Source organism: Capra hircus, chromosome 28 (genome assembly GCF_001704415.2).
Source record: "Capra hircus breed San Clemente chromosome 28, ASM170441v1, whole genome shotgun sequence".
Classification (NCBI taxonomy): Eukaryota; Metazoa; Chordata; class Mammalia; order Artiodactyla; family Bovidae; genus Capra; species Capra hircus.
The window spans coordinates 1,342,938-1,361,910 of NC_030835.1; the positions used below are offsets into that span (position 1 = coordinate 1,342,938).

Here is an 18,973-nt window from a genome sequence, read left to right on the forward strand (position 1 = left end):
TTTTAAACAGTTTTGCCAACCATATGAACTTGAGTTATTTAGTAATTATATATGTCATTAACATTACCATTTTTTAATTTCCTTTTCATCCAGAGTAGATTTTAACCAAACATCCAGAATTATTATGCTAGGAAATCCTATAAAACACTCTCTCCATTGCCGTTGTAAGTAATAAAGTTACAGAAATATGAAAAACAATGTGCTTTTGTCTGTGTTTTAAGAAGTTAAAGAAAATTTTATTAATAATGCTTGATACCGCCAAAGATGATACAGTAAAGAGCTCATCGTAACCACCTGGAGATGCACCGAATTGTCACTACACTAACATCAACAGACCCAGAGAGAGCCGGTGAGCATGCAGCAGATTTACATAAACAAATTCAGTTAATGAAACATTAATTTGTACTATGACTTTTCATAGTCTTCAGAAACAAATTTGTTTCTTAAAATTCAAACCTGACTATCTAATGGTAAAGAACAGTTCTGTCTATTTTTCATAGGTCTCAGAAAATTAAAGCATCGGAATGTAGCGTGAACGACATTTATTAAATCTGATTGGCAACACTTGAATTATTACCTTAAAGATATAGTACTTGTGATTTACGTAGAATAGTTGCTCCATAAATGTTGGTTGAATTCCTATAAGGCCCATCAGAGAGTCAAGGAAGAAATCATCAGCACAACACAGAGAACAAGTGAAATTTTCAAATAAAGGAACAAGGCTTCACAGGTGGCCCAGTGGGAGAGACTCTGCACGCCAGTACGGGAGGCTCGGGAGACACAGGTCTGACCCCTGGGTTGGGAGGCCACGCGGGAGGAAATGGCAGCTTACTCCAGGATTCTTGCCCAGGAAGTCCCATGGACAGACGAGCCTGGTGGGCTACAGTAACGGGGTCACAAACAGCGTGACTGAGCGACTGAGCGCAAACACGAGATCGAACTGCAGAATAAAGACGGTGCCATCCAGCCGAAGAGCAGCGCAGGCTGGACCGCCAGACGGGGAGCTGCTCGAGGACGGACCTTGCCAATGGGGGGGAGCTGAGCTAGAGGGCCAAGAGGATCCACAAAGATCCAAAGATCTATTTCTGCAACCTCACCCTAGACAGTGTGTCCCTCAGGGCCTGGTGGACCTGCTTGTTCCTCAGGGTGTAGATGACAGGGTTCAGCAGTGGGGTCACCACTGCGTTCACAAGGGCAGCCTCCTTGTTGGAGTCCAGCCTGCTCACCTGCTTTGGTTTCAGGTAAATAAACACGCAGCTGCCGTACATCAGAGAGAGGACACTGCGGTGAGAGGAGCAGGTGGAGAAGGCTTCCTGTCGCTCCTTGGCTGACGGGAGTCGCAGGATTGCGGCTACCATGTTGCTGTATGCACGGTTACAATGAGGGGTGTCGAAAGGATAAACAAAGCAAGGCCAAAGGCCAACATTTCAATAGACCTGATGTCAGAACAAGGGAGATTAATCAAGGGCCCCAAATCACAGAAGAAGTGAGGAATGACATGGGAGCCACAGACGGATAACTGAGAAAGCTTTGTAACTGGAACCACCATGAGGGAGAACCCAAAAACTAGGCAGGCAGTGGCCAGAAGGGAACATATCCTTGGGTTCATGGTGGTTGCATAATAAAGAGGCTTGCAAATGGCCATGTATCGATCCAAGGATAATACGGCCATTAGGAAGAAAACAGCTGCTCCCAGGAAAAGAAAGACAAAGGCTCGTGTGATGCAGGCAGCAAAGGAAATTTTTTGCCTCCCCAACGGAAAGATGGCGAGCAATTTAGGAATAACGGTGGTTGTAAAGCAGCATTCTAAAAAGGAAAAACTGCTGGGGAAGAAGTACATGGGTGTCTGGAGGTGATGGTCAGCCCAGGTGATGGTGATGACGAGCGTGTTTCCTGTGACGGAGGCCAGATACGTCAGCAGGTGCACCGGGAAGAGGGCCTTCCCCAGGGGCTGGACGGCAGGAAACCCCTCGAGCGTGAGTTCCGGAGCTGCTGTCCTGCTTCTCTCATCCCCCACTCATGACTTTTCCATTTCTTCAATAAACTCTCTGCGTTATGCAGTGTCATGACTAAGGAATGAGGAACCTTGTTTTATTACATAAGTAAAGTAAGGTAGGCATGGTGACTAGATGTGTTTATTATTTAAAACATGATATTTCATGTATAGTTTTTGTCTGTTAATAAGCATATATAAGTGATTCCTATCTTTGACTATGTTTACAGAGACACAGCCTAAAATCTTGGATAAGCGAGAACTGCATGTAGCTACAAGTTTTCATAAAATCATTTTAACAGTGCTAGTCATTCTCCTAAATAGTCTGTTGCCAAGCGGAAAGAAAGTCCTTTTGGTTGTGTATCTACTTACGCAGCATATTCCTGGTGAGATCTCTCTCGTACTGTGCATCTCAAGGTGAATATGGCAAAAGGGCAACTATAGCCTTAAAAACTCATGGTGATGGAGTCTGTCACTGCACACAAAAAATCCCCCTTGACGTACTCAGAATTTGACATCTGTATTTACAGCATCACTCGCAGGAGAATTTCTGGTGGTCGGAGTCTCAGCTTTCTCAAGTGAGCCAGGTTAGAAGAGTTAACAGACAGACTCTGATCAGATTGTTGGCCAGTTTCCTACAAACTCTGAGACTAGCTAGTAAAAGAGGAGAATTTTTCCTCTGCCCTGCACAGGCTTCCCAGGTGACGCTATGGGAAAGAACTCGCCTGCCAATGCAGGCAGTGTAAGAGGCGCAGGTTTCCTGAATCCCTGAATCAGGAAGACCCTCTGGAGGAGGGCATGGCAACCCTAGAGAATCCCATGGACAGTGAAACCTTGCAGGCTACAGTATGTAGGGTCGCAAAGAGTCAGACACAACTGAAGTGACTTCACACTGACAGTGCTCAGTCTAGGGGAGAATCAATATCTCCTGACCCTTTCAGTTTATATATTTGGGGAAACTTGGGGTTCCTTGGTGGCTAATATGGTAATAAATAAATAAATAAATAAATCTGCCTGCAATGCAGACCCAGATTTGATCCCTGGGTTGGGAAGATCTCTACAGAAGGACATGGCAACCCACTGCAGTATTCTTGCTTGAAGAATTCCATGGATAGAGGAGTCTGGCAGGCTACAGTCCGTGGGGATCACAAAGAATCAAACACGACTGAGTGACTAACACTTTCACTCAGGATGAGGACAAAAAGGGAGTGCTTGCTTTGACTCCCTCAATTATTTTCTAATTCATTTTCTCTCCAATTGTCTACCTAAATAAAATAACACCTTTCACTCTTTACTCCATAAATTTCTCTTATGTGAGCCTTTCTCATGCAATTAATGTTCATCTTTGATCTCTGAACTAGCCATCTGATACAGCCCAGTATGTAAGATCAGCTTAAATAGAAGCAGACTTTGCTTTGGTTTAAAATAAATAAATTACAAAATCATCCAGTCACACTCAGGTCATGTACTCACCAACATGCAACGAACAGTAACCAGAGACTCGTCCTCTACTCTTGTAACAAAGGAAGGTGCTGGTTTAGGCAGAAGGAAGGGAGGAAAGAAAAAGAAAGAGGCATAAAGGAAGGAAGGAAAGAGGGAGAGAGAAGAGAGGAAGGAAGGAGGGAAGAAGAGAGGGAAACACCTGTATTTGAAATAACCCTAGTTTGCCCCAGAGAAAATTTCAACATGTGTATCATGTCTGCTAAGCATTCTTCTTCATATGAATCCAGAGTTTTCCAAAATTGGGATAAACCAAAGTGACAGTTCCATGGCAATCTTTCCTGAAGAAATTCTGGGAAAGAAAGAAGAGCACATATTGCCGTTGAGACTCTACTGGAATCTGGGAGTGAGTTCTCCAGGGATTTCAAAAAGCTAGCACACTCTCCTTGCAGGCTCCCAGTTTCCTGGACTCCCGTTCTGCTCCTACCTCAGCCACCGCCAGCAGGAGATGCCGCTTGCTGGGAAACTTTACGGGGCATTGTGGGAGACAGCAGCCTCCTCTCAAACTGGTCCCTGGCACACACACTTCTCTGAAATTCTCAAAAATGACTTGCAGGACAGGTAAAATGCATTACCACGCCCCACCTCTCCAGTTTGGGGAAATGCACATGTCTCTGGGAGCAGCGCTGAAAGTGAAATGAATTTTCCCATCTGTATTTTAGCACTGGACTGTCTCTTGACACCACTTAGGATCCACCAGGACCAGTGGGCACACCCGACCTCATTAGAAGAGGACAGAACAAAACCTTCTAGAAATCAAGGTTGCTCCAGGATCCCAGGTGACTGCTAATTGGGCACTGTTGGAAATATAAAATTATAGCACACACATTATAGTTAGTCTTTCATTATATATGCAAAATAACAATATTGACTCACAAAGGTCTGGATCTTCCTCCATGAAAATCTCCAGGGGTGGACTACATATAATCTTCCTGGAGTTTATAAGTCCCATTGCATTATGTTACTAAGGTGGAGTTGTAAAGTCAAATGGAGAATTTGGATCCATACGTGGCCGTAATAAGGTAAAATTCTCCCTTATTCTGTCATAGCAGTGTCCAAGACACCAAATAAAACAAAACATTTCAATAAGAGCTAGGGTCTCATAACTTAATACCAAAAAATGTCCAGGTTTCAGTTGATAGTAACTAGTCATAACAAGAACAAGGACAATTTCAACTCAAAAGAAAAAAAGACAATAAAGTTAGCACCAATATCAAGATGACAGAGATACTCAAATTACATGACAGAGACTCTAAAGCGACATTATGAAAAATGCTTCAACAACAAATTAAAAACATGCTTGAAACAATTTTTTATCAAATTTCAGTCAGGAAATGGAAGGCGTAAAGAGTAACCCAATGAAAATTTTGGAACTGAAAAATTCAGTAGCTAAAATTTAAAAAAATTCAATGAATGGGCTCAACAGCTCAATGGGAGGGAAAGAGGCAGGGAATCAGTGAAACGATAGGACAGTAGAAATTACTCAGTAGGAGCGACAGAAAGAAAATAGACTGAAAAAAATCTACATACAGCCACATGGGCCTGTGGAACTATTTTTAAAAGATCTAACGATTTTATCTTTGAAGTCTACAAAGATGAGAAAAGGAGTGAGGAATTTCTGTACACCAGCAAGGAGCATGTGGGCATCGAACTCGAAGTGCAAAGCACTTACAGTCACTCAGGAGAAACGAAACGCTTGTGTGTGAATCTAACAGAACATGTGTAGAACTGATATCATGAAAACTACAAGCTGCTGAAAAGAAAGGTCAAAGTGATAAAGAGATACACTGCGTTCGTGCATTTGAAAACGAGAGGAAAGAGCAAGGTGGCGGAATAAGAATGCATGGAGCTCGGTTCCCTCCACAACACATCAAGAATACATCTATGTGCACAATAATTCTCGGTGAGAAGTAACTGGAAACTAGCAAAGGACTCCTCTACAACCAAAACTGAAAGAAAGATACACACATCACTGGGCAGGAGAAGAAAAGTGACAGCTGGGGCCTCTGTTCCCGGGAGGGGGCTCGGAAGAAAAGCGAGATTGTGCCTGCACTGGGGATGCAGCAGGTCAAGCGCCAGGCTGCGCGTCCCAGTCCTGGGGCCCCCACGGACGAGACAGACCCTCCCGGCTGCTTGGAGGACCACTGGGACAGGTGGAGAAGCTAGAGAGGCCCAGACTCAGCTCACAAGGAGTGTGTGCACCTAGTGGTGGGGTGGAGAGACATCTGCCCGAGCGGTCCCTCACCACACGACCCAGCCCGAGCTGAGGAAACCCTGGCCAAGCTCACCCCATGTACTGAATCTGAGGTGGCCAGCGCCAGGGGGAGGGCTTAGCCTTAGAAGGCAGAGGTGATCCATTCCCAGAAAAGAGCCTGGGTGACAGTGATCGTGGGTAGTGCTTTCTCAAGCTGGGTAACCAGTAACCACTAGTTTTGTTTTCTTTGGTGGCTGCACCAATGTACATTTCCACCAACAGTGTACAAAGGTCCCCTTTTCTCCACATCCTTACCAACATTTCTTATTTGTGTTCTTTTTGATGATAGCCATTTTGACAGTGTGAGATGATATCTCGTTGTGGTTTTGATTTGCATTTGATGATTAGCAGGGTGGCCCATCTTTCCATGAGCCTATTTGTCACCAGCATTTCCCCTTTGGAAAAATGTCTACTCAGTTCTGCCAGTTTATTAATCAGGCTTTTTCTAATGTTGAGTTGCATGAGCTGGTTATATATGTGGGATATCAGTTTTATCATTTGCAAATATCTTCTATTTGGTAGGTTGTCTTTTCAATTGTTTCCTCCACTATGCAAAAGTTTCTGAGTTATTTAGGTCCCATATGTTTATTTTTGTTTCCTTTACTTTTGGAGATGGATCAAAAAATATTGCTATTTATGTCAGAAGAGTGTTTTGCCTATGTTTTCCTCTAAGAGTTACATAGTTTTCAGTCTTACATTTAGGTCTTTAATTCATTTGGGGTTTATTTTTGTATACAGTGTTAGAGAATGTTCCGATTTTCCTTCTTTTATGTTTAGCTGTCCCACTTTCTCAGCCACACTTATTGAAAAAAACGGTCTTTTCTCCATTATAAATTCCCTCTTTTGTTGCAGACTCTTGTTCAGTTGCTAAGTTATGTCCAACTCTTCTCGACCCTATAAACTGCAGCACGCCAGGCTTCCCTGTCCTTCACTATCTCCCAGAGTTTGCTTAAACTCATGTTCATTGAGTCAGTGATGCTATCCAACTATCTTATCCTCAGTCACCCCCTTCTCCTCCTGCCCTCACTCTTTCCCAGCATTAGGGTCTTTTCTAATGAGTTAGCTCTTCACATCTGATGGCCAAAGTATTAGAGCTTCAGCTTCAGCTTCCAATGAATATTCAGGGTTTATTTCCTTTAGGGTTGACTGCTTTGATGTCCTTGCTGCCCAAGGGACTCTTAAGAGTCTTCTCCAGCACCACAATTCAAAAGCATCAGTTTTCTGGTGCTCAGCCTTCTTTATGGTCCAACTCTCACATCTGTACATGACTACTGGAAAAGCCATAGCTTTGACTACAGGGAACTTTGTCAGCAAAGTGATGCCTCTGCTTTCTAATATGCTGTCTAGATCGGTCATAGCTTTTCCTCCAAGGAGAAACAGCCTTTTAATTTTGTGGCTGCAGTCACCATCTGCAGTGATTTTGGAGCCCAAGAAAATAAAATCTGCCACTGTTTCCACTTTTTCCCTATTTGCCATGAAATGATGGAACTGGAAGCCATAATCTTAGTTTTCTGAATGTTGAGTGTTGAGCCAGCTTTTTCACTCTCCTCTTTCACTCTCACCAAGAGACTCTAGTTCCTCTTTGATTTCTGTCATTGGAATAGTATCATCTGTGACTCTGAGGTTGCTGATATTTCTCCCAGGAATCTTGATTCCAGCTTGTGAGTCATCCAGCCCTGAATTTTACATGATGTACCATGCATATCAGTTAGAGGAGCAGGGTGACAATATGCAGCCTTGACGCACTCCTTTCCCAACTCTGAACCAGTCTGTTGTTCCATGTCTGGTTCTAACTGTTGTAGATTAAGTGACCATAAGTGCGTGGATTTAGTTATGGTTTCTCTATCATATTACATGATCGGTATGTCTGTTTTTGTGTCAGTACCATACTCTTCTGATTATTATGGCTTTGTAGAACAGCCTGAGGTTAGGAAGCATGATTTCTCCAGCTCTATTCTTCCTTCTTAAGATTTTTTTTTGGCTAATCTGGATCTTCGTGTTTCCATACAAAATTTAAAATTCTTTTTTATAGGTCTATGAAAAATGCCATTGGTATTTTGAGAAAGATTGCATGAATCTGTAGATTGCCTTAGGTTGTATGGCCATTTTAACAGTACTGATTCTTCCAGTCCAAGAACATGATCTATCTTTCCGTTTGTGTTGTATTCAATTTCTCTCATCAGTGTCTTCTAGTTTTCAGAGTACAGGTCTTTTGCCTCCTTAGAGAGGTTCATTCCTAGGTATTTTATTATTTTTGATGTGATGGTAAACATAATCATTTCCTTAATTTTTCTGTCTGATATTTCATTGTTAGTGTATAGAAATGCAACAGATTTCTGTATATTGATTTTGTATCCTGCAAATCTATAGATTTCATTGATAAGCTCTCATTTTCTGTTGGTGTCTTCAGGATTTTCTATGTATAGTATCATGTCATCTGCAAACAGTGACAATTTTACTTTTTCCTTTCCAATTTGGATTTATTTTATTTCTTTTTCTTCTCTGATTGCTATGTTATGGATTTCCAAGACTATATTAAAAATAGTGCCAAGTGAAAAAAGAAATGAGAAAAATAAAACAATATCATTTATACAAATTAATAATATATACATATAAAACAAATATAGCTTTTCACAAGAACACAAATTTTTTAAATCTATATTAAAATGGTTGTATATGGAAGAGAGAAAGGACTTACTAAAAGGGGATAAAACTTAATATATTGATAAAAAAAATGTAACAGAGTTTTTGCATGGAGGAATAATGATAATGCATCATGAACTGAAGAAGGTGTTAACTCTCTGCATTCAAGGAAGAGAAAGAAATAAGGGAAGGAAAGAAAGAGAAGAAAGTTTCTGTTGATTATAATTCATTACAATTCAGGAAAATGAAGCATTCTAATAGTCCTCAATTTTCTGACTAGTCGATCATAGTCTGAGTACAAGTGTTTAAACAGGAAAAGAGCATATAGGAGCACACAAAGGCAGATCAACTCGGTGTCATACCACCAACATTTCGAGACTCAGATGCATGGAATAACAGCATGCCAAAAGCAGGAGGCTTGCTCATCCCTCGAAAGGAACAACGCAAGACAGAATCACGACTTAGTTCTTGAATGTGACATGGAGCCAGTGTAAAGAAACATTGTTCTCAGGAGCCCAAATCCCCTCCTCCAAGTATGATTCTCTAGAAAATACCAGGAGCACTCTAGCCAGGCTGCCAGGATAGTACAGTCCAGCTGTGGTGGCTGGCTGGTGGCTAGAGCTCTCCTCTGAGGAGAGTGCTGGGCTCACCCTAGCTGGCAGTGGTGGACTAAGGCCTAGCCATTCTTCTGGGTTATGTCCTCTTCCAGAAGGAGTGGGCCAAATACCTTTTGCTTGCCTTTGATAAAAGTAATCCCTCCAGCCTCCTTTTCCAAGAGAAGAGGGGTTCTCAGAGTAAATTGAAAAGATAAACTAAGAATCTGTTTCATGCAATGAAACTGTGATAGGACTTCTCCAGCCTTGTGGAGTGCCCTTTCTCTGTAAACAAATGTCTGCTCCTGCTGCAGAGAGCTCTGAGAAATCCACATTTGGGAAAGTGGCTCAGGTATGCTGTCTCTGTTAATTGAGTGGCAGACAGCACTGTACCAATTCAATACATCTGACAAAAGCTGCTGCTACTGCTGCTGCTAAGTTGCTTCAGTTGTGTCCGGCTCTGTGCGACCCCATAGACGGCAGCCCACCAGGCTCCCCCATCCCTGGGATTCTCCAGGCAAGAGTACTGGAGGGGGTTGCCATTTCCTTCTCCAATGCATGAAAGTGAAAAGTGAAAGTGAAGTCGCTGGTAGGATCTACATCTTGTGTCCTTTGCAGAGGCTAGTGCAGTAGCATTCTTCAAAAACTTTCCAAAAGGTTGCTCTTCCAGGACCATTGGTCAGGTTGGCCAGGAGCTTCAACAGGTTTGCCACTTATTAACACCTTATTGTCACAATCAAGGACAGTACCAGAAGCTGGAGTCCATGATAAGCTAGAATATATGTTGGTGGTTTGGAGCTTATGCTCTTAATTCATGGAGTTCCTTTCAAATCCTATCTCCAACACTCATTCATTTTGTGACTTGGCCATGTTATAGCACTGCTGGAAAACCAGGGACAAGTTGTGGGAGTGCTTCATCCCAGGTCAGACTACAGAGACTCTCATACGAGCTGGCTGCAGTCGTCACAGCGGCAAAAGCAGCAGAGCAGCGGCCGCGAATCTGTCCAGTGTGAGAGAGGACCTCTCGGGTTGGCTGTAGTTCAGTGGCTCTCACCCAGGGACAACTTTTCTTCCTCCCTGCTCACCTCCCAAGGAGATCTGGCATCTCTAAAGACACTCTTGATTGTCTTAACCTGGGGTTTGTCTTACTGGCATCTAGGTGGTAGAGGCCGTGTGTTGCTAAATATCCTACAATGCAGGACAGCCACCACAGCAATGATCCAGCTCAAATGCCCACAGTGTTGAGGCTGACAAACCCCAAAGAAAAACAAAAGCCAGCCTAGACGAAAGCCAGCCACGCACCTAGCATACTGTCTTGGCTCAGAGGCCAGGAATGTGGCCAAGACTGGAGTTCGCGAAGCAGCCTCCACAGAGAGGGAGCTGGACGCACCACAGGCCCAAAGCTTATTTTCATCAGCAGACCCTTCTTTTGCGGTTGCTCGTGCTGGTAGACCAGTCCAATTCCTATCACTTGCAGGAGGTTTGCTTGAGTCGGGGAAACCAAAAAGGCAAGGGCTCATGGTTGGTGAATCATTTTAAAGAAGGAAGTGATCTCCTTTTCCCCTGACTGATATTTATTATCAAAGACAAAAAGCAGAGAAAAGGAAAGAAGTGAAATGTCTATTAATTCCTCTCTGTGACTCTTCAAAGGACTGATAACATGAATTCATAGAAAGAGCTGCCTGCTTGATGCCTGTGGGATCATGAGTTTATCTGCATCAAATCACGAAGACTTAATAATTTTAAGAGATAACACATGAAAGCAAGAACCACTTCTCTGTATCAGCTAAGTGAGGTACATTGGTGCTGTGCACACATGCTAAGTTGCTTCAGTCGTGTCTGACTCTTTGCGACCCTGTGGACCAGAGCCAGACGGGCTCCTCTGTCCACGGGATTCTCCGGGCAAGGATGCTGGAGTGGGTTGTGATGGCCTCCTTCAGGGGACCTTCCTGACTCAGGGATTGAACCCATGTCTCCTGCCTTGGCAGGTGGGTCCTTTACCACTGGCGCCACCTGGGAAGCCCTCACATTGGTGCCAGTCTCACAAAAAGGACAGCCTCAGTTGCAAGGTCAGTTAAAAAAAAAGAAGAAGAAGAATCATTTGTTTTGAGAAGGCAAACTCCAAGCAAGACAACACTCAGCAGGGAGGGATGCGCTACCTGTACCAGAAGGGCTACAGAGAGAAGGATCAGTTGCTCAGACAGATAAGATAACAGAACCTAAGACAGAGGACTCAACTCAACAGGAAAGTGAAAAGTTTGCCTGAAAACAAAAAATAGACAGTTTGAATTTAAAGAGCAGGAAAAAAATTGGGTCTGAAAGAAGATGGGCTTTGGGAGCTGGGAGAGAATCTAGGACTAAAGAAATGTTGCTCATCTATCTCCATCAAGGAACTCCATTTTTTGGCCTTTCCCGAGTAGGGGTGGTGTCCTCAGGAGCCTGAGGCTTCCTGAGATAAACAGGGTCCACTTTACATCAGGGGCCACCGAATGGTTTCTCATTCATCCATCCCAGCTGCTTCTCCTCACCAGGTCATTTTCACAGTCAAATCCTCTGCAGGCCCAGTGGCCCCTTTCTCTGTGGTCCCATGCCACTTAGCCCCCACTCACCCTTTCCAGCTAACCACTGCAAACATCACTCTGAGATAGGCAGGGGTGAGGAGCTGCGAGATCCAGACTTCTTTGGCCGCTCCTATCCTTGGTGATCACTCACCAATAGCAACTCACATAGCACTTAATACCTTTGCTTAAGTTCTCTCATTCAGACTTGGCTGCATCTCTAGGTTGACTTATTGTCCTCATTATTCTTACAAGTAAACTAGAGCTCAGATGGACTGAGTGATCTGCAAGAGCCTGAATATGAACCCAAATCTTCCTCCTCCCAGGTCAGGGCTCTTTCTACATTACACACGTCTCCGCATCTACAGCACCACTAGGCTACACCCTGTAATGCGGCTCTCTCCACGCTTTTCTTTTTACGTTCATCAATATGGGTACTAGTGTCTTCTTAATTAGGTTACCAGTTTCCTAAGGATATAAGTCAAGTCTCATATTTCTCTTTTGTCAAATGAGTAATGCTCTGTTAAACACTCAATAAGCGTCTAAGCATTTAATTTGCTTTTTAACCCATTACAAAATGTAGAAAATAAGCAACCAAGGTGAAAAACACAACATATGTTCTTTGATGCGTGTTGAAAATCAGTAAACACACTGAGGCATTAGTGGCAATTTTCAAGGCCCAATTCATTGCAAAGTCTCTGAAACCACTGAAGGCTTGAACATGCTATTTGGGTGTCAGAATTCCATTAGAGGTGATTAGACTCAGTCCCTACCAACCTATGTACCAATGCCTTAGTCGGCCTGCTGCTGCTGCTGCTGCTGCGTCGCTTCGGTCGTGTCCAACTCTGTGCAACCCCATAGATGGCAGTCCACCAGGCTCCCCCTTCCCTGGGATTCTCCAGGCAAGAACACTGGAGTGGGTTGCCATTTCCTTCTCCAATGCATGAAAGTAAACAGTGAAAGTAAAGTCGCTCAGTCATGTCCGACTCTTAGTGACCCCATGGACTTTAGTCGGCCTATGGTTCATCAGATTCTTGAATTTCTTGCCCCAAGTCACTGTGCTTCTGTTGAATGCCAATGAGAATACTAGATAAAGAATCATGGACAACTCATTCCTTATAAATCAACATCAAATTCTACTCTCAGCCTCCATATACAATAGCAAAAAATATGTGTTTTTCTTCAGTCCCAAAGATTCAGCTAAATAGTCATGACTTGCTCCTATCATTTTTAATGGGTCATAAAAAAGAGAATCAGGCATTCAGTCCCATTAGACACAGAGGATCTGTCCACCCGGTAGTTTTCTGCAACAATAGGAGGGTAGCATTGCCTTCTTGCAAAGCTGTGTAACTTCTAAAGCTAAACCATAGCAGTAGTCCCCACTCCAGGTCAATGAGGTAGGTCAGGTACTCATGATTTGAGAACAAAGAAAAGAAAGAATAAGAAATCACAGGCATCTTTCTAAATGCTTAGCCCAGATTTTAAAGCTGAAATTTTTACGTTCAAAACAAAGTAGTGATTGTACATGCCATACTCATCAGGCGTTACAGAATGCACAGTTTTTGTATATAAATTATACCTCAACAAAGCTGTTGAGACAAAGTGACGATCCTAACAGCATGTTTCACTTTGAGTGTTACTGAGAAGAAAAGAGAGAAACAAAAACAACAGCAACCATTTTCATTAGAATCAGAAACAATTCTTAAAGTCTAATTGGCTCCGGAGGAAATACTTGGGCTAAGAGAGCAGGAGTAGTTTTCTTAGGAGCGGGTGGTCACCTTAAAGTAGTCCTTCAGTCCGGCAGTTCTCTGCGTGCTGTGCGGCCACGCAGGCTGCCTGCCTCCTCTGTTAAGGTGCCTCTGTTAAGGTCCACGCACCTAAATGTTTGGTGTCATTGCCAGATTGACAGTCTGAACATGGTACAAACAAAAGAAAAAGAAAATAGGAAAACATTTCCATACAGCTGTCATTCTACAAGACAAGGCGCCTTCTCTTCTCCCGGAGATCTTTTTTTCCCTGCCAACTTAGTAACGACATTACTTCGGGGTCAGACCATGAGACCCCACATACTGGAGGCTCACATGCAACCACAGTCTTCATGTCAGCCAGCCTAAGGGCCCCAGAATTTGAAGCTCATCCATTCTTTTGGGTAGAAGAGACAAATTTACTTACTTTCCAGGCCAGAAGCTCACTCATCAGACCCTTCATAGAAAGGTCAATTCTCACTTAAACTGCAGTCTCAAAGGAGAGCTTCAAAAGACACAGGTTAATTTCTGAAGAAGGGGAAAAGCTTCCTGAGAGCTGCTTTGACCTCCGCGTTTCTCAAAGTATAGATGAGGGGGTTGAGAGTAGGGCTCAACATGGTGTATAATACGCCAGCCAACTTGCTCTTCTCCGTGCTGTAGCTGGAGACGGGGCTTATGTAGGCGTAGAACACGGCAGTATAGTACATGCCCACCACAATAAGGTGGGAAGAGCAGATGGAAAAGGCTTTCTTCTTCCCCTCCGCAGTCCGCATCTTTAGGATGCTGGAGATGATGAAGCCGTATGACACGATGGTCATCAGGAAGTTCAATATACCGTAAAAGGCATCAGCCAGGACAAGCATGATGCTGTTCACATAGGTGGAGCTACAGGAGAGAAGTAACAGAGGAGGGACCTCACAGAAGAAATGGGTGATAACATCGGGGCCACAGAAGTCCAAGCGCAGCATCAGCCCAGCGCGGACGGCCGTGTTGAAGGCACACAGTGCCCACACACCTGCGGCCAGCGTGCCACAGAATGCCTTGCTCATCGCGGTGCTATAGTGCAGCGGGTGGCAGATGGCTGCATACCGGTCATAGGCCATGACCGTGAGGAGGAGCAGCTCGGAAGATGCAGCCCAGGTGAGGAAGTAAAGCTGGGCCATGCAGCCCCCATAGGAGATGGAGTTCTCCTCTAATACTAGACCCTCCAGGGCCTTGGGCATGACGGAAGATGCACAGATAATATCCATAGTTGCCAAGTTGAAGAGGAAAAAGTACATGGGGGTATGGAGCCCGGAGTTGAGGGCGATAGCCAAAATGATAAGAGTATTTCCTGTGAGTGCCACAGAGCAGAGGGAGAGGAAGCAGCTGAATAAGAGCGCGTGGTGTTCTGGGTGCTCTGAGAAACCCTGCAGGACAAACTTTGTTACCAGAGTCTGGTTACTCATGGTCCCCAGGCTGAAAGGGGTTTCTGGGACTATGAGGTGAATCTCCAACCACAGCTTCATGCGATTTCAGGGCTAGAGACAGAAGCAAGAGGTGTCCTAAGGAAAGCTGCTGCCCCGTTTCATTCACACCCAACATGATGCACAAGCCACATTAAACAGATGTATTAAGACTCAGTCAAGATAAACACAAAAATATAGCAATAGGAAAAGGGTAAGACATTCAATTCATAAAAATCAGGTTAAAATGTCCAACTGAACTCATGAAGCATCACTCAACCTCAAAGAAATGCATGTTAAATAAATAATCCACTCTTTAGCAGCCATGATTTGGCAAACATAGAAACGCATGGTATTAACTAACATTAGCACAGGTGCCAAGATATAGGCCTCTTACAATTCATATTTCATTTGAGCCACAACGTTCACTTCTGGAAATTTATCCTAAAGAAATAAGAGGATCTTCAAGTTGTCATTGCAGCATTATTTATAATAGCGAAAATTCTAAAGTAACCTATATCCTTAAAGGGAAAAGGCAATGGCACCCTGCTCCAGTACTCTTGCCTGGAGAATCCCAGGGACAGAGGAGCCTGGTAGGAGGCTGTCTATGTGGTCGCACAGAGTCAGACACGACTGAAGCGATTTAGCAGCAGCAGCAGCAGCAGCATACTCTTAAAGATGAGTCTGTATGATACATTGATATAATATATTGCAGTGTACTTATCAGAATGAAGCTTTAGAATGCTTATGGAATGCTGATGCTTGTGAAAATAAATGAAAAAGGTTCAAAGTAAGTGTGCACCACTTTTGATCACTTTGAGTTTTGAAAAAGCATGTCTGCATATGTGCCTGTAGGAAAAAGCTACTGGTGAGTGATGGACTAGAATCTGAACATTGAGGGTGGGTTGCAGCTGATTTCCTGTCCTTGTTTTTGCTGCTCTCTCTTTTCTGATTTTCCCATTTACTAACCTTTCTTAAAGGCATATGTATCATGGAATTCTCTTTCTGACAATTCTTCCGTAGCTCCCCATCACTGACGGATGGAAGGCTCCCACCTGCTGCTCCTGGATCCACCTCCTCTTCAGCCAGTGTCTTCCCAGTGGCCTCACCCCTCAAAGCCAAAGCTCCAACCACACCCACAACTCCTAGTCTTGTCAAGGCATGAACCATATCAGGCTTTTGTGGCTTCATTCTTGCAACCCACTCAGCCAGGAATGCCCTCCTTCTCATGAACCAGTTTTTTTACCAGCACCCCACACTTTTCAAATATCCCTTCCCTAGAAACAAAGGACCATTTTCTCCTTTGCAGCCCTTCAGGATCCTGAACTCACTTCTACTGTAGAACCCATTACAAGTCACTTCGTGATCAAGGTATCCAAATATCTGCCCTGTGGTAGCTATATCTGCCTCCTTTCTCTCTGGGCATCCTTTTGGGGCACTCAACCCAATGCCTGGCATGGAACAGGTGGGCCCTCTGATATGTTTGTTGAAATAACATTGAAGAATAGTCTAGTATGGAGAAGGAAATGGCAACCCAGTCCAGTATTCTTGCCTGGAAAATCCTATGGACAGGGAAGCCTGGCAGGCTACAGAGCCTGCAAAGTGTCAGCCACGACTGAGCTACTGAGCACATAGCCAAGTATAAATAAAAGCAGAGTCCTTTCTATTCTCAACACAAGGTACATTCTGTATTGTTTAACATGAAATGTATAACCACATTGGTTTCTTCCTTGTTTTCAACTTTTTATTCATTAAAATAGTTAATTAAACGAAGATTCTATTCAGCATTCTGTTTTTTATCAAAATTCAATGAATGCAATTATCTCTGAAGCATTAAAAGGTTTACACGAAATGACTAGATTTCACCTACAATTGAATCATATCACCATCTTTGTAAGGTGAAAACTGCCTTTTTTTTTTTTTTTTTTTTTTTTTCAAGAAAAGCATGAAATTCCTCTGACTCGGAGTAATAGGCTATGTTAGTGTGGAGTCTGCTCAAAGCAGATGCAAATGATGGAGCGCCACCTGCTTCTTCTCTGCAGCAAAGTATCCTGTCAGGTAACCAGCTTGGTGGATATAATAAACACCATGTGATTCAGCTTATTTCATTTTTGCTTGGGACAAAAAAAATAATATATACTACTTTTGCCCCGTTTGTGTTGAGGATCTGGAGATAATATTTGCTTCTCTGAAACTGTTTTCGCTCCGCACCAATCTGGTGAGCGATTCCTGTTTAAGTCCAGGGACTCCTGCGAGCCTGAAAAGCCGAGGCAGGATGAAAAGGAACAGCACTGGGTTTGCCCCCATGGATGTCGCTAGACAAGGTTTCTGCACTTCCCACCAGTGTCCCCGCTAGAATTCTAACCATCTGATGCCTCCAGTTATCACTCTCAGTCACTCCACAGTACAGACCACAAACCAGAGACTCACGATGCTGCGGCCACACCTAGAGGGGAGACACGGAGCGGCCGTGCGCAGGCGCGTCACAGCATCGGCGGAGCGCGAGAGATGCTCAGGCTGAAACTCGGGGACTTTGGCCCCGACACGCGAAGAGCTGACTCATTGGAAAAGACCCTGATGCTGGGAGAGATTGGGGGCAGGAGGAGAAGAGGACGACCGAGGATGAGATGGCTGGATGGCATCACCGACTCGATGGACGTGAGTCTGAGTGAACTCCGGGAGATGGTGATGGACAGGGAGGCCTGGCGTGCTGCGATTCATGGGGTCGCAAAGAGTCAGATACGACTGAGCGACTGAACTGAACTGAACTGAACTGAAGAGAGCCGACCACGGAGGAAACTGTAAACCCGTTCCTTCTCTGAACTCAGCTCCAGAATCAAGATTTTAAAATTTTAAATAAACTACAATATAAATGGAAGTTTTCAACAGGTACTGAGTACAAGGAAGTTTCAAAAAACTGATTCACATCCAAGGAACAAATGACCTCTCAGATAACTGCCCTCTTACTGCAATTTCCGAGGCAGGTGGACAGCTCTCCCTCCAACTGATCAACAGAAAGACCAAAGAGTCAGGCACCAAGACTCTACGTGAGAATAACTTTAAAATCTCTGCTGGACCTCAGCCGGTCATTTCCTCTCCTGGAAACTTTTCTCTCCTGAGGTTCAGCGGGCACTGGCTTTAATTCTCATCAAGCATCACAAGATTATTACAAAGGTGCAAGGGGGAAGACAGATTTCAGGTACCACCAGTCAAGTTTTAACACATTCTACATTCAGACAACATGGCTCCCCAAATGCAAGGTGATAGGGCATTTAGACAGTGGTTATTTTCCACGCTCACCAGGCCACTTGGCACTCCATTTTCAGTGAAAATATAAATGCATCTTGGATGATTTAATCACTTTAAAGAAACAGTATGCAGCGTCCTCAGAATTCCTGAAATTAAAAACTTATTTCATTGAAAGTTTTTCGTGTGTGTGTGGGTGGGGGGTTGACAAAAAGGTAGATTGAATTTTCGGTGGAAGGCAATTTATTTTCAGTGAATTTTTATCTTAATTTCAGTTTACTATTTTTAATTTTATCAGTGGAGAATTATTACTATTTTAAGATATTTAACTAACAATGAGTAAATTGACTATTTCCATCATTTTCATCTCTGAAGGAGTTTAAAGATGTTCACAGACACCATATAATTAATCCAATGTCTGATTACATATGAAGGTAAACATTCTTATTATAAACATAATCCAAGAACAGAAAACTAAAAATCAGAAAATGTCAAAATCTCATATGTTCAGGTTTAAATCTGAAGGATAGTTTGAAGATGACCCAGTTCAACCTATTTATTATAAAATCACAAAGGCATCTAAGTGACTTATCCTAGTCACACAGAGTAGTGGTGATGAAGTTGATATCCAGTACAGGGCTTTGGAATTCTAGCCTAGAATTTTTTGCTATGTAATTTGTTAGTTGCCCTGCTGAATCAAATCTTGCCAAATGTCAAAAAAAAAAAAAAAAAAAGTCAAGAAAAATCAACCAACCACATATATGACAATTTATTATGAGCAAGGCATGGAAATGCAAACCCTAAATGCTCAGCCAGTTTTTTCAACCTATTTGCTCCATTATTTCACTTATTGATTCAGTGGCAATTATACACAGTGAGAAATCCACAAATGTTGCTGACTCTGGATCAGCTAAACAAAATTTAGATCTTTTATATAGTTAATGATCCAAACTAAGCAGACTTACTATAAGCAGAATGATCCACCCAATATTGTTA

The 18,973-nt window shown here is 43.3% G+C and overlaps 1 protein-coding gene and 1 pseudogene across 1 annotated transcript; both read right to left on the minus strand.

Annotated features, from left to right (window-relative positions):
* On the minus strand, positions 1,080–3,472 carry LOC102168697 (annotated as a pseudogene).
* On the minus strand, positions 13,808–14,794 carry LOC102185631 (olfactory receptor 13A1). Its single transcript, XM_005699365.2, has one exon. It carries the CDS (start codon positions 14,792–14,794, stop codon positions 13,808–13,810), a length of 987 nt encoding a protein of 328 aa, XP_005699422.2.